Source organism: Neolamprologus brichardi, chromosome 6 (genome assembly GCF_056152115.1).
Source record: "Neolamprologus brichardi isolate AB-2024 chromosome 6, ASM5615211v1, whole genome shotgun sequence".
NCBI classification, from domain to species: domain Eukaryota; kingdom Metazoa; phylum Chordata; class Actinopteri; order Cichliformes; family Cichlidae; genus Neolamprologus; species Neolamprologus brichardi.
Window position 1 is genome coordinate 21,068,970 of NC_142109.1, and position 25,286 is coordinate 21,094,255.

General features: G+C 40.6%; 2 protein-coding genes across 2 annotated transcripts; both read right to left on the minus strand.

Annotated features, from left to right (window-relative positions):
* Positions 1-685: 685 nt before the first annotated feature.
* Positions 686-17,503, minus strand: keap1b (kelch-like ECH-associated protein 1b). Its single transcript, XM_006787385.3, has 7 exons — positions 17,406-17,503; positions 12,935-14,130; positions 11,624-11,869; positions 9,907-10,583; positions 6,813-7,018; positions 4,383-4,559; positions 686-3,411 (listed from the first exon to the last, which is right to left on the minus strand). The coding sequence occupies exons 2-7, from the start codon at positions 13,238-13,240 to the stop codon at positions 3,170-3,172; spliced, it is 1,854 nt and encodes a 617-aa protein (XP_006787448.1). The 5' UTR covers positions 13,241-14,130; positions 17,406-17,503; the 3' UTR covers positions 686-3,169.
* A 2,513-nt stretch (positions 17,504-20,016) lies between these two features.
* s1pr5b (sphingosine-1-phosphate receptor 5b) lies at positions 20,017-24,309 on the minus strand. Its single transcript, XM_006787394.3, has 2 exons — positions 24,164-24,309; positions 20,017-22,840 (listed from the first exon to the last, which is right to left on the minus strand). The coding sequence occupies exon 2, from the start codon at positions 22,571-22,573 to the stop codon at positions 21,362-21,364; it is 1,212 nt and encodes a 403-aa protein (XP_006787457.1). The 5' UTR covers positions 22,574-22,840; positions 24,164-24,309; the 3' UTR covers positions 20,017-21,361.
* Between the last annotated feature and the right edge of the window lie 977 nt (positions 24,310-25,286).

Below are 25,286 nucleotides of genomic sequence, written 5' to 3' on the forward strand. Positions count from 1 at the left end.
CAAATTTAGCAGCATAAATTAAGAATCATCAGAGCAAGAGAGGGGAAATGATGTGGGTTTCTGCTCTTGTTGCCCATCTGCTTCAACATTTCGCCTCTACTAAAGATACTCTTCTGCATATCTTGGTTGTAACAAGTGCTAAATGAGTTACTGCATCAACAAGAGTTTTTTTCTTGCTAATTTGATATTTCTTCTTTTTTGCTGTATTCCGTGTAAACACTAAAGGTGGTTGTGTGTGGGGGAAATCCCAGCACATCTGCAGTTTCTAAAAAAAAAACTTGCCTGGCCCCAACAACCACACCACATTCAAAGTCACTTAGAATCATCTTGATGACATTCACTTTGAACTTCAATAGGCCACGTAGACCATGTGTTCATGCCCGAATGTAGTGGGTCGCTGACACGTGACTGTATGATTAGATAGTTGCATTAATGAGTAGTTAATCAGATGTACCTATCAAAGTGGGCAGGGAGCATCCATCTTTAGCAAAAAGCGTAAACTGGTAACTTTATTTTAGGGTAAATGTAGAAATAAAATACAAGAAGATATAAAGGCGCTTTAGCTCCCTCTAGTGGCCACTACTGATTTGAAAACAGCACAAATGAACGTAACATCAAGAAGAAAAAACAAAACACACACAACCCAGCAACTATCAGAACTAAAATTATTACATGACTACAGCAGTGCAATAAACACATTTTAATTAACAGTGCATTACTGTACAGGGTAGTTCTTACTTGGGGGGAGAAATGTACAAAGCAGATGTTAAATATTTTCATCTCTAATCCAACCACTGGACAGGGGGGGGGAAAAGGTCCCTTTCAAGGTGAAGCGTCGGTTTCTCTTTTTTTTGTTTTATTTATTTTTGTTTTTTTTAAACAAACATCCAAAATCTGCATTAACAGGCATTCCTAGTTTGTTACAATGCATGCTAGTTATTAAAACACTACACCAGAGTCCAATTTAATACAAAGCTGATGTCAGTTTAGAGGAAGAAGAAAAATCACAAAGGACCTGAACAAATAAATAAAAAAGTGAGCTCTGAATTCCTGTACAAGACTTTGTAGAATATCAATGTACAAAACATCACTTAAAAACATTTGTAGCTTAAACCGCTGTTACAAATACATTTTTTTAAGCAAGTTTTTCTTTTTTCCCCTTTTTTAAATCATTAGTATACAATATTTGAACACGAATACACAAACATGGTCATTTCTGTGTCTGAGGTCTCAAGGATGTGAAAATCCAAAAAAATTGTTTACTGCGCGCGGGAGGTTCTCATTTCTGTCTGTAAATAGTGAGATGTTTGAATCCAGGCCGTTTAAATGCTACAGTATTGATTCCTCTAAACACAGCCTAAACTAATTTCTTCATTCTGTTGGCGCTTTGCACACTGATCCCACTGGACGACAATCGTGGAGCCCGAGAAGAAGCATCGCTCAGTATTTTACTAAAGTTTCACATTTTATGCAATCAGTTAAAGAACACATTTGTTACTATGCAGACTCTTGTATCAACACTTGAATTTGTGACAGTGGGCCTCATGCAAGAACCACTTGCTTAAAGCAGATCTTTTCTACCATAATCTGAGATGACAATTTATACAATTTGGCAGGTGCATGCACATTTTCCCCCACACCCGTACAGCTGCATGACTGCAGTTGAAGGAACAGAAACTCAGCTGCCAGTTTATGATTATACACACTTAACTAGATCTAATGCTCTATATGACATCCTGCAATAAATCCTACCTTCATGAAGGTTGTAATTTCTGATTAAGTGGTTCCATAAAAAGGTGGTGATTCTGTGGAAGTGTTAGGCACCAAAGTGACAGCCGTTTATTATTTTGCCCCAGTAAGATCACTAAAAGGCGACAAAACAGTAGAAACCCACTGTGAAAGCTGGATTTACTGCAGGACTGCTAGTTTTAGCCGTGCCTACCAAAATAAACCTGCAGCCGAGCGTCAGGTAGTCATGTAAGAAAGGCCAAAGTATTTCTTCTTGGAATCTAACAGCACACGTCATGGGTGGTGTTGCAGGCGAGGGATCACACCAACACCAAATGCCTCGCACAGGCCGTTTGTTCTTGGATTTAAAACTGGAACCACCTTGCCAGTTTGCCTGAAAAAAATCCTCTTTTACATCACAGGTATATTCTTGTGTGTGATCCAGTAATCCAAAATGTTCTTGAAAATATTTAAGGTGGGATAAGAGCTCTGGAGCTGCAGAATCTGTCTTCAGCTTAGATCAACAACAACCGATTTAAATATCTTCCGCGTGCCTTCACAGGCGTCATACAGGATGTCCACTTTAAATAAAAATAGATTATTTGCATAAAAATGAGTTCTAAACAGATGGTGAGTTTAAACATGTACATTACTACTAAAAATAACAGCAAATAACTGTCTACATATACAATAAACCGGAGGGAAATAATGGTTCCTGTGCTATATCAAAAACCTCCTGTTATTACACAGTTTTTTGGATTGCTAGTACTGGATATATCCAACATCAGGAGCTTAAATTCTTCTTCTTCATTTATTTATGTATTCTTTTTTAATGTGCAGATTGTGATTTTGTAAAGAACTATTGGACTGAATTAAGATGGCCTGTATAAGCACGTCAAACAAGCTCTTGCATGAGGCCCACTGTACGAGCTTCATCTTGCGGCTCTCTGGGTTAACACTAATTTCCACACAGTGTCTCAGCCTGTGCCTTCCCACACAAGCACCTCAGGAGAATATACCGACATAGTGATAATGCCCACAGGCATTGTAATGGCACTTTGATTGCTGCACACACACACACACACACACACACACACACACACACACACACACACACACACACACACACACACACACACACACACACACACACACACACACACACAAATGCTACGTTTTGTTTACATAATCTGATCGCTTGAAGTATTTCCTTCACCTATCAGATTTAGTTTGCTCTTTAAATGCAATAAAGAGCCCCTGATGACTCATCGGGCCAGTAAAGTGACCTTTTTACTATGGAGCCCTTTTCTTGAACTTTACAAATTATGATCTAGCTGAGGGCTTTAAATGCCGCGTTGGAGCACAAAGCTGGACTGTCTGGATCTTATAACGACACTCAATTTAAAGGACCAGTTTTCACAGGTCAGTTTTGAGATGCGTGTCAGTGTGTGGATCGGGTCCTGCTCAGATCTTCGCGTGCATTTGCCGAAGGGTCCGCCTTGCCACTGGTTCTTCCACCGTCACACGCCTGACACTGCAATAAATCCTTTTGGCAGGGCTCCATGGTGACAGCCACTCCCACGCCGCTGCGGCCTGAAGTCATGTGGGTCACCTCTGACCAAGTGTCCTGCTCTGGGTCGTAACACTCCACACTGTCGAGGAAAGTGCTGCCATCGTAACCTCCTGTAAGCACAGCACAGATCTGAGCTATGGATAACAAACACTAAGTGGAGTGAGTAAATAGGAGTTAGTTATTGCTACTGTGACTCATAAAAATGTAAATATTTACATTTTATAGTCACAAAAACTGAACAAGTTACCCAAGGTGAATCATGCCTTGCAAAATGCATCTAAACACTTAACGGTTACACTACAAATAGTTTTAATACGCAGACACATGAAAAAGAAAGCACACCCTGTTTCTAATTTTGACTTCCTAGGTAAACACAACATCACATGACATATTACACACTCTGTCATTATGTAACACAAACAGAAACGCAGAGGCAGTGTGTGAAAACCAAAGTACACCTTCCCTACTTGCATAAGAAATAAAAGTGTCGGTAGCAGCTAAGTGCTGATAATTAATTGCACTTGATTAACTGATCATCAGCAAGTGTGAGGACTTCTATAAAATCAGATATTTTTTGGCATTTTGCGGATCAAAAAAACTAAATAAAAACAAACAAACCCCACAAACCTGCAAAGACGCAATTGAACAAACCACAAGACAACCGTCCATGGTGGTGAAGGTGTGATGATATGGGCATGTTTTACAGCCACAAGACCAAAGTACTGTTTACCAAAGTATTCTAGAGTCAAGTGTGAGGCCATCTGCCTGCCGCTGAAGTTTGGCCAAAACTAGGTTATGCAACAGGCCAATGATCGCGAGAACAGAAGCAAAGCTACTAAAGAATGGCTGAAAAAGTAAACAATGAAGGTGTTGCAATATCCCAAAGTCCAAACCTCAACCTGAATGAAATGCTGTGGTGTGGTGCTCGTGACCTAAATGAGTACTGGCTCACACCCAATGATTGTAAATGTGAGAGGTGAACAAAATAATTGCATTGACATCAGTATAATAATTAAAACATATTTTGTAAATCAAATCGTTGCTTTTCTCTCAGCAGGCTTCTACGAGCTACATTACTCACCCAACACATAGATGCGTCCATGCAGCGCAGTGACTCCCAGAGCGCTGCGTCTGTGCCTCATGGAGGCAGCAAAGCTCCACGTATCGGTTTCTACATCATAGCGCTCCACCGTGTTCAGCTGGTTGGTGCCGTCGTATCCGCCCATCACAAAGATCTGATTGCCAAGTGCACACACGCCTAAAAGAAAAGGTCAACTCTTTCATTTATTCAAACTAAATGTGGGCAGACACATGTAAGCACATGGCAGAACTGGCTGAAGAAAAGAGTAACGTCTACGCTACGGTCACAGGTAGCTTTGTTTTGACTGCCATCATTAAAAAAAAAACCAAAAACCAAAAAAAACACAATTAAAACTCCAGGCCAAACATGTATTTAAGGACACACAAAGAAAGACATACACACTCCCCACATAAGTGTTTTGTTTTTTCTTTAATGCGTTTCTTGATTAAGAAAAATCATTACCTCTGCCAAGGAGGTTGTGTTTATTATAACACTTGTGTGAGGGTTCATTCAAATTTGGCTTACATCCACCATGATCTTAAAGGTCAACTTAATGATTTATTTGCTAAAAAAAAAAGAAAAAGAAAGAAAGAATCCTTATAACTTAGAAACTATGATCCTTACAAATGTGGTGTGTCAACATATATGAAGTACCAGCATAAAGATTTTAATTATCATGTCAAATTTGACCTCTTCAAGGTCAACACACAGATCTGGAGGTCGTAGAGCTATTTGAAACATTTAATCATATAAGGTATGATCAATGGAGATTTTAAAGATAAAATTTTCTTTGGACTTCTGACCTCTTCTTCGGAGTCAAATAAGGTGAAACTTAAATAAAAAATGTATATTTTTATTCTGTGGTTAGCATTGCCCCAATGTTTTTATTGTCAACATTTAATTTCTACTGCACTACAAACTTTATTTTTTTTAAGCAAATTGAAAACTAATGAAATCCAAAAAACAAAATGAATGTATACAAAACACAATACTAATCCCTTAAAATTTAAATAGTGCCCAAAAGGTGAGGTGCTTGGGTGGGGGATTGTGCTCGGAGTGCTTCTTGTTTATTGACTCTGTACAGAGACTGACAACATAGCAGATTTTGCCCACTGTAGCAAAGCCAAAATATCTCATGGACACCTTTATCCTATCACACACAGTTTAGAAGATGGATGCTGCCAGAGCAATGACACTCATTGATTTGGGAAGTCCAGTTACAAAACCTCAACCTGAGCATTTTCACCGTCTCCATCTGTATGTTTTGAAACCAGAAGTGAGGCGTTATCTCTGGATCTGTGTATGTTTGATTTATTCTGATCTGAAACTAGCGACTGAGCCCTAATAAGTCATGAGGAAAGTTCACTGAGATCACAGAGAAAGGTAGCTTAGGGCCATTTTCACTTAGATTTCTATTCAAAGTCTTTTTACAAACAGATACATGATTTACATGATATCAAAGTTTGACTGACCCACACAATCACTGAATTTCACACAGGTTTCAAGTAACAGCATTTGATTGTTAAAATTTGAGACTGGTGTATACCAAAGTACTGATAAGCACCTTGACAAACGGCACTGCTATTGGTACCCTGCAAAGTTAAAGTTTACAAATTTTTAACCTCCCCATCACAGGGAAGCTGCTGCTGGAGCGATAACCTTTAACATTGCTGTTTGTTTGAATCCAGTGTTTTTTGGTCACGGTTGACAGGACAGACTGTTCAAAACTGTGGATAGAGCGATAACCAGTGTTGACGTGGTCAGACCTGTTACCAGTCGTTAACCCCAGATGCACGCTACAAAACACACCTTGCTTTCATAACTTATCGCAGAAGTTAAAAAAGCAACACAAAACTAAGCTTACCAATTTGACAAAAGGGGCCATAGTCACGCTTCCGTTTATTTTACATCAAAATATGGAAAGTAGTATCAATAAGAGTACTAATAAGCATCCATACATAAAGACTTCCTGCCAAAGTCTTTGGTCTGTTCTCTAGATATGAGTAATAACTGCTGAGGTAACTAGTTTCTTCCCAGAGTCCAGTTGGATTTCACATCTCAAAGCTTGCCAAAAGACGGCAATAAAATGCCTAGATATTTTGGCTTCACTTTTTCCATATACACTCTGTGATGTGTACTGCAAGATCATTATAGGTTCTGTCTAATTTCTCAATTTCTTTTTTTTGAGAAATGTTGCTTTTTACCTGAAATCTTTGTTTATTTGCTTTGCCTCACTATTAAGCTGCCCTTGCTGTCTGGTTTAAGTACTGCTTGGGTCTACCTAGCAAAAACAGGAAGGTCTGCAGGGGCAGGAAGTCTTGCATATCTTTACAAATCACAGGTGGAAAACTGCACGGGCAGTTGTGTAAATTGATTGTTTTTCAGAAACGTTTTTCATCATTAGGAGGGAGCTTTACAATTCCTTCTTACCAGCTCCGGAGCGGACCGTGTTCATCGGAGCCATGGTCTTCCACTCATCCTTCTCAGGGTTGTAGCACTCACAGGAGCTGAGCCGGTTGGCCCCGTCGAACCCCCCCACAGCGTAGAGCAGCCGGTTGATGACCGCCACACCCACACCGATACGTCGTGTTAACATCGGGGCTACCAGCTGCCACTGATCCTGTTCTGGATCATACCTGTGGAGAACCAACACAAACTGAGAAGGCTACATAGTTTGAAAAGAAAGTAATTATCGCTATATTTCTGAGCTTTATCTCCCCGTTTTCTTTTTGCCAACTAGTAACATTAGTCAGTTTACTTATCGGGTTTCTAAATCGCAAATGTAACCAACTCTTGTAACTAATCATCCCAATGAATGAACCACTGCCAGGAGTCTGCACCACAGATTCATTAGTTTCATTCCTCAGTATCTGTGGTTAGCCATTGTGCGACAGTGCGTCATATGTGCTTTCGGATGTTACATGATTGTTCAGACCGGCTGGACATGTTCCTCTTTTACCGAGACTGTGGGCTACCTGTGTAAGATCTTCCATTTTAGGAACAAAGCCAACTTTTGGGTAAAGTTTCTGCCTTGAATTAAAATTTAAGTAATCCCCATTTTAAATGGCTAGCAGTGAAAAATCTGGAGCAGGTTTATGTCAAGGTTAGTCAGAGCAAGGCCAATACGGCACCTCGGATATTTCTCATGGGACTTGTTGATGGGCTCTCCGCTTCCCTTTTTGTTATTATTTATTAAAATGTATGTTGTTCAGTCACTGTTAATACCCAACACCAGAAAGCACCTAAATAAAGCTGCCGTTTCACAGGTGTGGATTAAAAGCCGCATCCGGCAGGATTATCTCAAGATGTTAAGCAATCTGAGAAAGAATGAGCATTAGTTCTTCTTGATCTGGTCATATAACAATGTTCGTGCAAGCATTTCGTGCCAAGCTTAGATTGAGAGAGAAAACAAAAGGTGTCTTGTTTCTCTTTTCAATTGTCACTAAGTTTAATATTACAAAAATATTTCCCTGTAGACTCAAACACCCTCACAGCAGCTTTGTGTGATCTAAAAATAAATTGCAGGGAGTAAAATGTTTCCAGGAAGTTACCCGATTACTTCTCTTGACAGACACAACCATAAGCAGGGCTCGCAAAATCGCTAGCCCGACGTCCCGGGGCTAGCAATTTTTCCAGTCGGGCTACCAAAATCTAACTCAGCCCTGCCCGTCGGGCTATCATAGGAAAATATATGTCAGTGCTTTTGCATTCTTTCGCCAATGTAGCTGAGTAATTATGTCATTGGCATCGATAAGCCACTGTCAATATGTGACATATTGAAATCGCGTTTGAATTTGCGCTTGCTTTTTGCTTTCATTTTCATTTTGCGATCGCGCGAACGGTGTATAGAGAGCGGCAGCACTGATTGGTGAGTGACGATTAATTGCGCACCAATTCCTCTGACATCGTCTTATCACTCATTAGCTTACTATTCAAACGCGACAAGTGAAATCTCTCGCAGCAAGCTTAAACATGTGAGAGGTTGAGTGCGCAAAGAATCGCTGATCATTATGTAAGTATGTGTGTAAAAGCAGCAGGATTTACGCTGGTATTTTAGTTCTGCAGAGCCAAATAAGACAGGTCAGGGTGAAGAAGAGGCAGCCAAAGAAAAGCCGATTACAAAACGGAAAAGATATGACAAATCGAGCCCGTTCTCACTCCCGAGGCGTAACATGGCGACGTTTTGTCACGTCCCGCAGCGTTCCTTAGGAACGCGAAAGGAGACTTTCGGCGTTCTTATGGTACGCGGCGGGTTATGGCTGAAATCCAGTGCAATGACGCTCCCGCGGTAATCAACGTTCCAGCCCTGTATTCCAGCCCTAAACCTAACCTTATCCCTAGCCCTAACCATAACCTTTTTCCTCACCTTAAACAGGACTTAAATGATGTTAAATAGCGTGTTTCTAAGCTATTTGAAGGAAAAGAGCGAACATGTGTAGATTGAGTCCATACGGTTCTCACATTTCCTCATTTTTCCGAGGTCGTTAGGAATGTGGTGGGTAGCCGAAAACGTAATATGTTGACGATTTGTCACCTAGCCTAAAATGTTACGCTTTGGGAGTGAGAACGTGTTGGACAAATCAGACTATGAGGCAAAAAGAAAGCGCAGCTTTTTTGGTTTCATGGACAAAAGAATTTCTGTGGCTGGAATATGACGAGCTAAATATCATGATGTTCTGCCAGGTGTGTTGTGAGTTTCATTTGATTTCTGAGTCGACAAGCGCCTTTGTTACTGGGACCAGTCATTTTAAGAAAGACCCCATCAGAACCCATGAGAAATGCAAGAAATGCATTATTGCCCAGTCTGCAGTATGTTTCCCAGAACAAACACCAATTGCAAAAAAACATACTACAAATAAACCAAGCACAACAAGAACTCCTGAAAAAGCTGTTTAGAACAGCTGCTATATTGCAAAGAGTGAACTACCATTGGCAGAATTTAGCAGTCTTTGCAAACTTCAAAAAGCAAATGGCCTAGATCTTGGTTCCACTTGCCTCTTACCCGTGACTTCAGTGAAAATTTCAGATTCAGGATCTGACACAGACTGATTCATGTTCTACACAGTTCTTACAAGTTCATAGAAATTTCTGTTCAATTAGAACCAAGTATTTGAGTTGATGGTTTTAATTTTTATACAGTTGTTGTGATTTGTATTTTAACAATTTTTTTTGATTAATTTTTGTTTCCGTTTAAAGTATAATATTGTAAAGGAAACAAAACGTAAAAAAAAATTCTTTTTTTATTCGGGCTACTTAAATTTATTTTGGGCTACCAAAAACTGAAGAATGCCTGCCCGAAGGGCTACCAGAGATTTTGAAATTTTGCGAGCCTTGATAAGCCTTTCATTAAAATGACCTGTGCTGACCACATACTGTAATTGTTACTTAACTGTTCAACCAGTAAAAGACTGCTGGTTTTCTTTCTACATTCAAACACACATAATTGATAAAAGAATAAATTCAGAATAGGCAGAATTGGAAAAAAAAGAAATACCATCTTCCATTATTAGTCAACTTCACTTACCTTTCCACACTATTATGATGAATGCACCCATGTGATCCACCAACTGCATATACCATGCCATCGATGACTCCGACTCCGATTCGGTTCCTGGGCACGCTCATGGGTGCACACGGCAGCCAGCAGTTGTTCATAGGATTGTAACAGTCTAAAGCGTTTGAGTCCATGTTACCATCAGGCGCGTTGTTTCTTCCACCAACAGCATAGAAAAGCCCACTGATCACACAGGCGGCCAGGCCGCTTCGGGGTACCTGCAGGTCGGCAAGCCTCAGCCAGGTTCCCGTGCAAGGGTTGTAAGCCTCCAGGTAGCTGAGCGACTGACGGAAATAACCCCCTGCTGTGTAGATGAGCTGCGGCACCTTGGGAGTTCTGCAAGAAATCACTTTGGTGGGTTTGTGGAGGGTGAGGTCCTGGAAGATCTGAGCCAGGTAGTCTTTACACTGTGGGTCCCAGTCCAGAGACTGAAGCTGGGTCTGCAGGAAGTTGGGGGTGAGGGAATGGCAGCGGACAGCCTGGAGTAAGGCTTGGACGTACGGTCGCCTGTTCTCCCGGTCATATCGCACCCAGGCCACGCATGCCTGGAAGACTTCGGACTCACAGCGCACGTTGAGCTCGTCGCGGCTGATCAGGTTGACCAGCTGGCAGTGGGACAAGTTGAAGAATTCCTCTTGGGTTGCTACCTGGAAAGCAGGAGTATAGATTTAAAGTAACTTTTTATGATAAATGTGTTGTTAAAGAATAAAGTATCTGGTGTGAGTAATTACAACAACTGGAAAGATTTTCCAAACAACTGATTAATATTTCTGAGCTAAAAGTTTCCAGACCGCTAATGATAGCTGCATAAGTCCAAAATCCAGACATATATGACTGAATGGAATCTAGACCAGCAGCAAATTCTCATCTAATTTTCTTACCTAAAGTAACTGCTGGATCAATTAAACTGTGCACAGTCTCTGTTCCAAATACAAACAGATTTATTTTAAATTACGGATCAATCATGTAATCTTTATCAGTTTGTTTGTTTTTGCTTATTTTGATCAGTTATAACATAACAGTGAGAACAAAACCAACTCTGGCAACAAATAATCTCTTTCTAACAAAGGAAAACTGGTTTCCTACCCTGACAGCCACAATATATTTAAAAAGTCAAACCTCTGGTGAGCAGGCATGTATTGAATATTACACCATTTATAGGTTTAACCTCACAGACAGACATGTGGCACGTCTTTGTCATAAGCTGGACCTGCCCTTGATCTTATCTCCTTATGAGGGAGAAATATTAACTGTCCTTTCATTTCTTGTACTGCGTTGTACCATCATCTTTTGCAGTCAGGTATGCTTCAGCCGCAAGTAAACCCACATAGATACTCGCAAGTCATTGTGACTGATAGCTTGAATTCTCTTGGCCTTCTTGTGAAGAGAATGCATGCTGTGAGTCTGCCAGTGGACTCATAGCTTGAACTCACCAGAAGAAACCACAATGCAGCAAGTGAAACATCGTTTACTCAGACCTCAAAACACTTTACACACAGATTTCCTGCCCCAAAAACGTGAACAGATTTGTAGAATATCCCATGTTTAATTCTTGATTTCTAAGTTACAAAATCATTACTTAAGCTCCACAAATTAGGAAAAAACAATTACAAGGAGTGGCTCCAACTTCATGTGCAGCCCAACAATGCAGTTCAGTGATTCTAACGAGATGCTATTTAAGCCTTACCTGGCTGAAGTTCATGTAGATGTATTCTCTGGCCTTCTGGTGGAGCTCTGTGCAACCGATCTGCTCTGCAAAGCTGGCAATGCCAATAGCGTTGCTGGGGTCAAGCTGCTGGACGAGGAAATCACAGCAGGCCTTGACCACGCTGTCTATCTGGTACATGACAGCACCATTCATCACATGGATGACACACTTCTCACCCACAGAGATGCTGGCTGTGTAGGCAAACTCTATCAGTCTGTCCATTACCTAAAATGGTGAAAAGACACAACGTAAGGAGTTGGACTGTGGGAAGTCAGTGCACAGATGAGAAAATTAGAGCGAGAGAAGCTGGAGAGAAAAATTATTTAATGCTATGCTAAATTCTGGAAGGAAGGAACCCAGATTAGCATCTCACAAGCTATCACATCATAGATATTGTGTCGATCACGCTCTATGTGAGCTCAGTAAACACCCAACGCAAGTAAAGGAAGTCAAGGTAAAACTGTTTAGCCACTGTGCATACCTGTTTCACAGAGAGAGAGCTTACTTTTTAAAAAGGTGGAACTTCAGTCCTGAGTACCATAGAAAAATATTTATGCACTTTTACATATGACTCATAATTACTTTGAACATATTATTTGCTCGTGGAAAAAAAAGATAAAAAAAGAGAAATGCACTCAATCCATGGGTACACACATTTTCCGAATATAAATTACATGTATTGCAAAAATGTTTTAGGCACTTCAGATAAAGAGATTAACAATCATAAAGTGTGATGTAGAAAATGTAAAATCCAAATATGCAGTCATATAGCAACAAGGAGGAGTCCTACAGAGCAACTAAAAAGGGCAGGTATTGTAGCAAACCCTCCAAGATGCTTGGAATAACCCATTTGGTTAATAATCAGTGTGATGTAAGGCTGATATTCATTTAGTTTTGACTTTTAATTGCACTTGTACAAAGATAAATGATAAAGAAAAACAGTAGACGGTGTTATCTATAAAGGTATGATAATCTGAGTATGGTTTTAAAGCAATTCTGACTTTCTGTTTCACTTTAAAGCAGTGCAGAATTTTTGTGGAAGTGGAGCCAATTTTTTTTTCTAACAATGCTGGAAAAGCCCATTGTGGTATACAACTTGGTTTTAAAGTTACAAGTCCCATACATACTGGATTTTCCTTGTAATAATGTGAGGCCAGTTTATGCTGAAAGAGGAGTAACTCGATTCCCATTTAGTTATTCGGAAGTCAACAAATAAACACAATACTACAGCTTACATTTAAACGAGTACAAATCAAACAAAACATTCAGGCAAGGATAAAACAGACTAACCTTGGGGTGAATTCCTTCGATGGGCACCAACTCCATACCGCACTCCTTCAGGCCGTTGGTGAACATGGCCCTGAAGACCGGGGACGAGGAGGCCAACACCACCTTGTGAGCCACAAAGTCCACCGCCTCCAGGTCCTTGTAGCGCACGCGCAGTGTGACGTCGCACAGCTGCCGCTCCAGCCGCAGCTCATTCATGATGGCGAAGGCAGCCGACGTGTGGCTCTTGAGCGTGTAGCTGAAGACACGGTGACCATTGCGCGTGGACGGAGTCACCAGCGCTTTGTATTCTGTCAAACACTCCGTCATTTCCTACCCTTTCTCCTCCTCTTTGGTCGCCTTCTCAAGAACAGTGGACGGCGTTATGGGGCATCCTTGCACCACATGCAGGCATGGGTCGAAATAAAAGAAGAATTTAATTTGAGGACTTTGGTAGACAGCCACACAGAAAGCTCCAGGCCCTCCTGACTTTTCTATGAGTAAAAGAGTTATGTCTGGTTTATAAAAACATGGGGATTTCCTTGCTATGTTCAGTACTTCAGTCCAGCCATTCGGCCCATTATGGCATTACTAGAGCGTTGAATGCGAGCTGCCACTCGTGGCTGCATGTACTAATATATGCTGCAGTTCCAACATAATTAAAATGCCTTGAATTAAGGGTCCCTCTGGTTTTGTTTGAAGGTTAACTTTTCAGAGAAAGAGTTAGAGAATAGCAGGCAAAGTAAGAACTGCTCCAGACTCAGATCAGTTGTTTGTGTTGGCAACACGGTTGCTTTCCTTTCCACTTCTCTATTATTTCAGCAGAAACGTATTAATCATACCTGGCAATATAAACAGTCAGTTTGCAGTAAGTCTCTGTTATCTTGTCTTCCTCTGAGCCTTCTAATCAAATATATTTTGACTGCTCAAAAAGTCTTCAATCAAACAACTCAAGAGCTGTGCCAGATTCACAAACTGTGCAGATCAATCTTGCACAGTGATAAAAAAAAAAAATTAAATCTATTGCTTTGTTACAAAAAGTAATAATCAAAGCTGTCTTCAAAAGAGCTATTCAGAGTCTGAGACTCTAGGTGAGGCAGTTGAGCCTTTAGGAAAGGAGTGGTAGCGGTGTTTCGTTGTTTTCTCTGGAGAAGCCTTCCTTGAGGATGCCCACCTATTTGTTTGTTTATTTACTAAGAAGCAGTTGGTTCAGCTGACAGCTGGGGAGAGAAAGAGAGAGAGCATGTGTTTGTTTCATACTGATAAACTCTGCCTCTCCGCTCGGTCTACATACGTACATCAGTGCCTTGCATAGCGAGTGATTCAGCACTATTGTTTATCTATGAACTCATACAACAAAACTTTATCAATGCAGTGACACATAATTCTGTCATTCTTCCTCATGCACTCCACTTACAGTCAAGGCTTTGTCTTTGTAACGATGACTATACAGCTCATTAAAAACAAATACCATCTTCTGCTTTTATGAGTCCCAAGCTCTAGTTCTCTCTATCTCTCTCTAATACTAATGCACGGATCCAGTTTTGTTTTCTTTTTTACCCCAGTTCTGATACGACACAATTACCTCAACTCAACATACAATAAGGTATGTGTTAGTACTGGGTACCAATCCAGGAACAGTGTTTATTTAATACATTTGAGTACAAATGAGCAACGAAAAATACCCTGGAAATCATTATCAGGCTTGATTTAAAACATTGCTTTACTAATTCTGTGTGCAATCCAAGACAATTTAAAAAGCTTTTCTTCAAATTCTTTAGTTCTCAATTGCTTTTGGGTGAAAATGACTGAAAAATGCTAGTGTGGACGCGGAGCGTTTGCAGACGAAAACGCTGTTTTCAAATCTATCCGGGCTAGTGTGGACATAGCCTAATGCGTTTTCATTTGTCATGATAGTCATGATAGTTTCTCCTTATCTAGCATCTCTTCACACACAGGTAGTGTGCACAGCTGATAAAAGACAGGGTGACGTGAATATTGATCGAGTTAGCGTTAAAACTCCACACACGCAAAAGAAAAACTGTTGGTGAGGAACTCAAGTGCCTGGAATCCTACTTATTACTTTCACTACTTTTAAAAGGAAAAAAGGTCCACATAGAGAGGCTAACAATATAAGCAAAACGGCAAGTAAGTGTAAGTGAGTGTGTAAGCAGCAGCTAGGGAGTGCTGCTCAATTTGAAGGACAACGCCGTGACTTAAATTAGGCTTTAATTTAACAGGCCAGCATGAGTAAGTGTGCTCTTGCTCTGCCCTGTTCCCAATCCACTGGGGGTTTGAACAGAAGGAACAGTTTGTTCAAACCAACAGCAGAATCCAAGTACATCTATTGCAGCATCTTCCAGACATGTTTAAACCAAATTAGGCTAAGAAAACAAAACAATCTTTTAATCAGAGTCAAGAGGTACTTTTATCGAAGTAATCCAGGAGGAGGAGAGGGCTCTGGCTCTGCAGACTGGCTTACAAACAAATACTTCTACAGGTAATAGGTAGGATCAGATCCACTATGTTGAACCCATTAAGTTGAAAATTTAATGCCTTCCTTTTTATTCCAATCCCACTTCTTCTTTTCAGAATATGAACTGCCTGCAACATTGACGTACAATACAAGAAACATGTGGTTAATGTCTGTTTGGAGCGCTCTGATCAGGAAGAGTCTGAATTACTCAGCAACAATGCTGCTGTGAGGGTTCAGTTATATAACAAAGCACCTGTGAGTTGTGTATACACACCAACACAAACACACACTCACACTGATCGTTACGTGGAGCATTGATAAAAGGACGCAAAACAAAACAAAAGGCCAGGTTATATGACCTTGTAGCTTTCCAATCTGCAAATAGGTTACAGTGTGCTTTGCAATCATTAAAGATTAAAGGGGAAAAAAACCCCAAACTAAGTTGGAGAGTTATTCATTTTACCAACAAATGGGGACACGTCAGTAACCATGATGGAACTCATCATGAGGAAGTCAGCCAGTTAAGCTCGCTGTAATATGAAACACACTGCGATTCACATTTACTGCTGTGCCTCCCCCCTTCCAGGATTCTGGGTGAAATAGTTTCACAGGAGAACATATTGCTCAACTCGCCCACTTTCCACAGCAGACAGAAACGACTCACTGACAAACAAGCTCTCCAAGTCCCACGCTATACCTGCTGCATTACTCTGACATTTCATCAATAATAAAAACACGTTTTGGGGTATGATGAATGCGACAGGTATAACTGGGTCCAAGCCGCTCTAAAGATAGTATCTTATATGTTGTTGAATCAATCAATTGATGAATCAGCTGACAAACACTGCACGTATTATGATAACATTTATTATTAAGACACATGTGGGAGATCCTGAAATTTCACAAGCCATAAGCCAAATGACTCCTAGCAAACAATCTGGAGGGTTTTCCTCCTCTAACATGAAAAAACTTGTTCATTACAGGTGCAATTAAACTGTCACTCGACGGTGACACTAAACAAGGAAGTTTCAAGGAGTTGGCAGTGGTAAATCCTTACTAAAGGACGAACTCAAACAGAAACTGAAAATGTCCAGTATACATCTTTAAAAGACGAACGTGAACGATAAACCAGCGATTTATGCTGATGCTGCTAAAAATCTTCCACTGCAACCCTAATCTTGACAAGAAAGTTGGCTCATCAATAGCACAGTAATAAAGATGCACACTCACCCCTGACAGAGACCCTGCACGTCGGCGTGCCACCCTTCAGGCCTACAGGTCTTGGGTGTTTTACAACAACTGGAGGGACTCTACAAGTTTAACAGTTTGATCTGAGCTACACCTACAGCTGTGTCAGCGATTTTTATTTTGTTTTGTGCTACAAAGCAAGCTAACGCAATCGAGCCAGAAGTGAAACAAACACAAGTACAGAGTCCAGCGCGTTTCTCGGGCATTTTGGCAACCAGCTCTCCTCGGTGACTCATCGTGAACTCTTCACCGAGCAAACAGTGGAACTGGATGTACCAAAACATGACCCAGAAGTGAAGCCAGTCCCTTACATAAACCCTGATGGACTTGGATTTCCGCGCCATTTACCTAACATGAAGAGCACACAAAAAGCCATCGTGTGTCCTCTACGAGGATCATTTCTGAGCTTGCGTTTGTAAAACAAAAATAATCCACAGACCTGGCATGCAAAGGTAGAGCAGAGCAAGCTAAATCGGCTGAAGGTTTCTGGTGGGTTTGCAACGACGGTGAACTCAGAAGGTCTCACGATGAAAGAGCCGTAATCCCCCTCAAAACAACAAGTCAAACGTTTCGGAAACAGAGCTGACAGCAAAATAGGCTCCTAATAATAGACAGTAGAGTAACGGCTGTGAGCCGAGCTCGCAACAAACGTGCTAACAAAGCGGTATCAAAATATATTCCTGCTAACAAGACCGCACAAAATCCAGATATGTCCAAACAACTGACATTAATCACTAATGGCTCCTTAAATTTGGAATAACAGAGAATTACCGTAGTCTAGAACAATTCCTCCATCGCGGTCTGCCGAGCCGCGAGCCACACAGAAAGGAGGGGAAAGCTGTAACTCAGCGTGACTAAGCATTGTGCCGGCCTCATCTCGCCTTCACAATAAGAGCTCGCCACCAAAGCGTTGGCCCGCCTCTGTTTATTAGTAAAGGCAGACAAACGCTCCCCGTGGGAGGGGGCTTTTATTGAGAAGGAATTCTTAAAACGAAGGAAAAGCTGGGCCAGTTTTTGGCAGGGAGCCAAAAACTGCAGCATTAACGTCAATCAAAATCTGATACAAATACCATATAAAGGATAAAACTGCAAAACAGGTACTTCTTTTAGCAACTTAAAAAGGGATCTCATTATGAGAAAATAAACAGAATAATGCAGTAACACTGCTTCAAAACTGTATGAGTAATTGTTGAAACCCCAGCAGGAAATTACTAAACTGGCATTGTTTAACGATCACTGTGTTGCTCAGACATAATGGTGTGTGCTCTAGAGACATGGTTATAATGTTCCTGCAGTTCTGCTTTAAAACATGAATGACTCCTACATAGCACAGGAGCTTGGGATGAATCTGTTTGCAGTGCTGACACACCACTAAGGTTTTTTTCCCCTCCTTCCAAAACACGTAATTCAGGTCACAGAATTTGATGTTCTGCCTAAAAGCCAAAAGGTGGCACCAAAAGCTAACTGTGAGACTGCAAGCATAAACATTCACTTTTGAGTTTACTCCCGTGGAATGAGCTGCCATAATATAACCAAGACATTTAAGCCCTGTTGCTCTGCAACCACAGTTCACCGCTCATCACATCAAGCAGTCCATAATAACATTCCATCTATACACCTTAAGGCTGAAAGGACTGGCAAATCCTAGATATGAAATGACAAGTCATGTTTCATACACCACTTAGAGTTCCCCCAAGACTCTGTTGTGTGTCTGCGTAAAGATCCAATCAGAGGAAAAAGCTGAAGTAAGCCTTGAGGCACCAAACTGCTCTTCTAGATGGATGCTTCCTATACACTGATAGTCCAAGTGTTGGTTAAGAGTGCACTCACACTTGGACTATCAGTTCCCCAGCTCTGTAATTTCCCCAATTCTGCTAGAGCAAGGAAAAGTACAGGTTTTTAATTTGTGCCTGTGGCATCAAGGGACTATCAAGGGTCATAACTTATAACAGCTGAGTTTGTTGCAGCAGATTGGAAGCCAGAGTACAGGAAAGATTCTCTGACTTGTTGACCTCTACCAGGAGGCACAGTTCTCATGGATAGAGCAAACATCTGGAGGAACACCTGCACTGTACAAATCATATCAGAGTTATTCTAGCACCATGAGGCAGGGCTTATGTCTATAGGCCACAGAAAGTAAAAATCACAAGAACATATCTGCTATCTATCACAATAGGCATGCTTTGCATTGTTGACATTTTTTAACAGTGGCCTGACAAAAACAACAACAACTGAAAAACAAGTGAAGAACTTAACAGCTTATTTTAGCTTCATGCAAATCAACCAACAGTCTTTACCAGATTTGCATGTTAGCATTAAAAACCATGTCTTCATAACTGTAACTTTGGCAGTATTATAAGACAAATGTAGACATAAATGCAGGCACTAAACACAGTTTTCTTGCTATAGGAGCTAAATTAGCTGGACACATAACAGCCGCGTAATTTTTCTTTATTTTAACTATAGTCGATGTGGAGGGCCAGTGAGAGTGAGGGGATAGTCATTCTTAATCACTGGTTGACAGGAAAAAAACAAACAAAACAAAACCTTAGTGTTCAGTGTTTAGGTTACATTGGGTGCACTATTACACTTGGTGTGCTGGGCATTATTGACAGCTTATTTCTAACAGTGGTGTGACATTTAAAAAAAACCCTGAAAAACCACATACCAACTTTTTTTATTTATAAGTCACTGGTGGTCATGACTTCGAACAGTTGAGTCTGCTGCAACAAAAAGCAAGCTGGAGGACAGGAAAGATTCCCTGACTTGATGACCTCTGCCAGCAGGCACAGTGGATACAGCAAACGCCTGGAAGAGGGGTTTATGGTTGACTGCAGAATGCCTTTAGGGCAAAGACAGTTAAAATCACATGAAAAAAATCTACTGTCTGTCACACTAGACGTGCTTTGCATTATTGACTCTTTTTTTTTTAACAGTGGCCTGACAAAACAACAACAACAACAACAACAACTGAAAAACCATTTAGCAGCTTCTTTTAGTTTTCTGCAAATCAATCAATATCTTTCTATTGTAGCTTAACTGGATACATAACAGCTGTGTAATCTCTCTACATGTTAACTATGACTGGCAATGTGGAGGCCAGATCAGTGTGAGGTGATAGTAACTCTTAACCACAGGTGAAGAAGTATTTATTTAAAAGAGGCATTGTGCGGAGGTTAAGCCATACTGAGATGGGCTAAAGTTGAAGTATATAGGTCAATGCCATTACCAGATGTGAAATGAGGGAGGCTGACTTCCTGTGATACTTCTTCGCTTAACCACAGCTACACTAACACAGTAATACACACTGATGCACTTAAGAATGCTGCAGGGCACTAACAGTGAAAATAAATTGAAAACCCATTGGAATGTTTTAGAGAAACACTTTATTTCTTTTATGAAAAGAAACACAAATTTTGCTAACGTTTTCTTGTTACAAAATATATATATAATTTACAATAGAGATATATAAAATATGCTCACAAATACATCAAGTTCACTACATACATTTTAGTACAAAAAACCCACAACCTCATTTAATCAATTAAAGTCTTGAATGACGTAAGAAAAAAAAAAAAATCATTCAGTACCTTTAACTGAAATGTTCTGTTAACTTGATGAACAATGAAAGGAAGCTCTGAAACAATTGCTCGGTAAATTTATACCAGTTTAGAATGAGCTGTAACTTACAAAGGCAGAAATATTTTTATCCATAAAAATTGTGATGCAGCTGAATGAACTTCTTCCTAAGGTTGTCTTCTTCACAAGCTGCAATGTAAAGCCTTGACATGATGCAACTGCAGCTGATTTGGTTTCAGTTGGAGTTAAGCTGTCAGCCAGTGGAAAGTAAACATTACTTGTAACATTATCTTTCAGTTAATCCCATGCTAAGTATGCTGACATTTTGTAAATGCAGCGGTTTTTACTGCAGATGTCAGGCTGACATTTCAAAAAAACTGGACACGACCCCAACAACTTTCCACGTCTACCGCAGATAGGTTAACCATCTGTCATTTCAAAACTGTCAGGGGGTTTTAATTCTCACCTCCTCTCCCACATACTTTATTTGCATTCAGCATTCAGTAATTTCAAGAAGGGTGCCACCTCTTTCCTGTCAACTTAATTCCTTTGCATCACATACACAGATATGTGTAACCAAACATCTACGCGTGCAAATCTACCACACGATCAGTCTTCGAACCAGCGAAATCCAGGTGTCTGCTGATTACACACTGTAACTGTTAGGAGTTTTTATTCTGACTTTAAGGCACAAAGATGAGAAACGTTAGCCTCCATATTATTCCAGCAAGTACATAGTTTTCAGTCTTTCACTCTTTGAGTTTACAGAAGCATCCTTCTAAGCTTCACACAAAATACAGAAGTCCAGGAAAATAATTGAGTCCAAGGTTGCATATGTCAGTGCAAATTAATAAAGGAGACATATTGCTAGCATCATATACATAAAAACCATTGCTTGTTCACATTTGAATTACATCCTTTGCTCTCTGGTTTGGTATGCTTCATCAAAATGAAATTCGGTGATTCAGTTATATTGCCATAACTGCGCCACACTGTCAAAGGTGAGTCATCGTCTTTCATACGCCCCCCTTTCTTTGGCTCTTTGAAAAAAAACCCCACAGAACTGTTTCTCAATAGTGGATGTGCTACATATCCTCTATTGAGCGGGAAACCCATTTACACATTTTGGACACAGTCAGTCAAAGTCTTTATGACTTAAAAAGTTTGGGGTATAGGGCTTTAATTGTAGAGGGAGTGGTGATGACATTTCCAGACGAAATGGTGGTCTCCAGACCCGGTTCTAACTTCTGGGAGGGCACCTCAGTTTTACTGAAACTGCACTCCAGGAACGGCATCCCAATCTTTTTCACCTGCCCATCCGAGGTCATTAGACATGGCCGACAGAGGAGCTTCAGAATGGCCCTCCTCATGTCCTTACTGGTCAGTGTGTAGATGATGGGGTTGAGAAGCGAGTTGATAATGGCTACTCCCAGGAAGTACTCAGCCTTGTAGAGCACAGAGCATCCACGGATGGGGCAGGAAAAATCTATCAGGAGGAGAATGAAAAGGGGCAGCCAACAGGCGATGAAGACTCCCAAGACAATGGTGACTGTCTTGAGGAGAGCAATGTACTTCTCTGACTTCCTGGCTAAGCCCTTCCTTATGCTGCCTGACAAGCCAAGCCGCTGGCGCTGTGTGTTGGTGCGGACGATGCGGAAAACACGCACATAAAGCACCACAATGGCCAAGAGCACAGCACTGAACACAGACACACAGCACAGAATGTAGCTTTTGGCATAAAGCGGGAGCACCGTTGAACACTGGTCCAGTCTGCGGATGCAGTTCCATCCCAATATTGGGAGGATTCCCAAAAACCCTGCCACGGCCCAGCTCGCACCAATTAGTGCCAACATGCGTCCCCGCTTTGCCCCATGATACGGCCTCATAGTCACCATAGTGACATGGCGTTCAATCGCAATGGCTAGTAGACTAATTATAGAGGCAGCCAGAGTGATAAAGACCCCTCCCTCCCGGAGGAACCACATCAGTGGTGTCAGTTTTAAAGTATTTTTTCCCGATAGGAGGATATTGACCATGTAGGCAATACCAGCCAGCAAGTCTGACAGAGTCAGGTTTCCCAGCAGGTAATACATGGGCAGGTGGAACTTTTTATTCCTCCAAATGGCAAGCAGAACCACAGTGTTCTCCAGGATGATGAGGACACACACCACCAGTAAGGCAATGCTTTCAGGTTTGAGCCTATCACGGTTGCTCAGCTTCTCAGTGTAGTTGTAATGCTTTTCAATGACAGATTTGTCCTGGTATTCACAGAAGAACTGCAGGTAGCATGAACATGAGGGAGTAGTGGAGGTGGGGGGTGAAGCTGAAGTCACTCTACTGGAAGAATTTAAAGCCTCCATGCCTGATGTTGCTTTTCTTCTATTCTGTGTGCACTCAGTAGCTACAAAGTCATCTTTGATGATGTGCTTTCAGTAGTAGGAGCGGTGAAGAATTTATCAAATGGATACCCACTCTCACAAAAAATGCCAGAGCCCTTTCAATACATAGAGGGATTACATGCAGCATATACAGTGTAATCCTCCAGGATCCTCAGATGTTTTCTTTGCCTCTTTTTGCCAGCAGAGGGTGGTTTTGAGCTCTGCCTGGTTAGAGAGCTTAGACATGCACTGCAAAAAGACATGAGAATAGAACATAAAAATGATGGCAAGATGAAATGCAGAATCAGTGAAATTGAAAATAACTGCTTAAAATAAAAGTCACAGTTTTAAATGTACATATTAAAGTGGATATTTACTGGTCCCATAATCTGACATTTGGCCCAAAAAGATTGAGTGCGTCAAATCTGATGAATCCAAAGAAACCAAAGTGTAGGCTGAATATATGAAATCTATTGCTGCATCGTCTGACAGATACATGTACAGGCAAGTATGAATGCATATTCAATTTCATTTAACTTAGGCTTGACCTCTTGTTATTCACTAAAACAGATGAGAGAAAGTAACTATTGCTGTTTGTGTGTGCTGGGCTGAATAAGATGCAGAGAGCAGAGGGGTAAATTTAATGTCAGACGGACATTTAGGTTTTGTAGCAGAGTATAAACTAAATGCCAGTTACTCTAAGGTTGTTAGACAAGAACCATCACACTGTGTGCGTTTGATTTGACACACATGCAGCTCATTTTCATTGTGTACATGACGTGTGTTTGAAGCCAACTTCACATGTGCAAATCTACTTTAAACCCTCAAAGTTTAATACAGAAACAGCACGTCTGAAGTTTGTGCCATTGGCCAATTCCAATATAAATACACTGATGGATTTAGCCATTAGGCTGGATACAGTCAGGGGTGATTAAGTTTACATTCTTTTCAGTCTCTTGTTGTGTGAAGGATTTTTCCCCCCTTTTTCTTGAGTCATGTGTTAACATTTAACAAATGTTCTGGAGGCTTGAACTCATTTAGCTCACTGGCAAGAATTTGGGAAATGAATGCAACATGAGCATAGTGTCTGTGTGTCGGCTCTCTCCATTGTACAGTCATGATTTACATAATGTAGAAAAGTATGAATGAAGATTATAAAAGCGTACCAGGATTTCTGTGTCAAATGATGTGACTATGAGCATTTGTATGCAATAACTAAAGCACTTTTTTTCTTTTAAAGATTTCAAATTTCCTGGAAAAATGTTTTTTTTCCCCTGTATATCACTTAGAGAGAAATATCTATAAATGTTAGTTAAGATATTTTGGCATCCTTGCTTATCCCTGGTATGACAGCAATAAAAAATACAAAATAAAAATAAAAAAGCAAGTTTAAGATGTTACAAATACATTTTTACGTAAATCAGGAAAATATAAAACCTGTGTTCTAAACTGTATAAACAAGCCTTAACTTCAACTTCAACTAAAACAAAGTGTCTAAAGAAAAAATGGTAACAATATTGTCAAATTTTGAATCAGACATGGGAAACACAAAGAAAGAACGAAAGAAATTACCTGGGAAATGTTGTAGTATTACTTTTATCCTGCACTTCATTTGCTGTTCAGTCATCAAAATCCAGACAAGCACACCAAGTGAGTCACAGTCAAACTGACGAGGCAGAGGGAGTGAAGTGCGACCTTAGCTGAAACATGCATCAGCTTCGGGGGTTGGTCTTAGCCTGAACTGTCTCTCCCCCTTACATTCCCTCTCTCTTCTTCTCTCTTGCTCACTCTTGCACATTTGCACAGATAGTGTGTGCGCGTGAACACATACAGAATACATACAGAAGTGTGCCGCTTCAGATGAGCTGGTGCAGAGGTCTTTATCACATTTCATTGTATTCTGTGGATCTCAATACACGACATCGGTAGTCGTGATTATAGTTCAAGGTCCGTGTTGTGTTAGTGATGAACCAACAAATATAAACGGATGATATCAACTGAATTTGTCTTATTTCATCACAAAGCCTTGCCTTCTCATTAAATATAGAAAACATAATGACAACATAGGAAATGTTTCTGGGTCTCCGATTAAAATCTAAACTGCCCTCATTTCCCTTTAAGTGTTAGCGCTATTATTACAGGTGCTGTTAAATAAGGGGAAAAAATCCAAAACTAGGGAGAACACTGACTTAACACATAACATATTCATGTTCCCATGAATAACTGCTATGCTACAACTCTTCAGAAACATTTCATACACTGAAACTTTGCAACTACTTGGAAAAACACTGGAAGAACCAGTTTTGAACACTGCAGCAACAGTCCCACTCTGGGCCAAGTGAAATAAGGACATCGAGCTTTTTTTCCTGTCAAGTTCCACAGAAATTCGATTTAGCTGTCTCATGGTTATCTGTTCTAAAAATTCTACTTTTATAGTGAGGGAAGTGAAAGGAATCTAATTCACATGGTTCAAGCCCACAGTGACATCCCAGGTCTCAGAACCTGATTGTAGCATGCTTTGACACGCATCAGCAGGTTACCTGTGAAACCTCCCCTGCAGGGCTTGCAGACCGTTTATCAGAGCTAAACAAAGCAGGGGAGAGGTAAATGTGAAGCAATGTAAGTTAAACAAAACTTTTGTTGGTTTGTTGTGGGTTTCAAAGCTGACACTTGGAGTTGTGCAAATGCACACACT

Coding starts and splice junctions, on each gene's coding strand:
- keap1b (XM_006787385.3), bottom strand. CDS start 13,240: ATGACGGAGTGTTTGACAGAATACAAAGCGCTGGTGACTCCGTCCACG. Junction 10,584..11,623: donor TCTACATGAACTTCAGCCAG/GTAAGGCTTAAA, acceptor CCTGCTTTCCAG/GTAGCAACCCAAGAGGAATT. Junction 3,412..4,382: donor TGGACGCATCTATGTGTTGG/GTGAGTAATGTA, acceptor CTGTGCTTACAG/GAGGTTACGATGGCAGCACT.
- s1pr5b (XM_006787394.3), bottom strand. CDS start 22,573: ATGGAGGCTTTAAATTCTTCCAGTAGAGTGACTTCAGCTTCACCCCCC.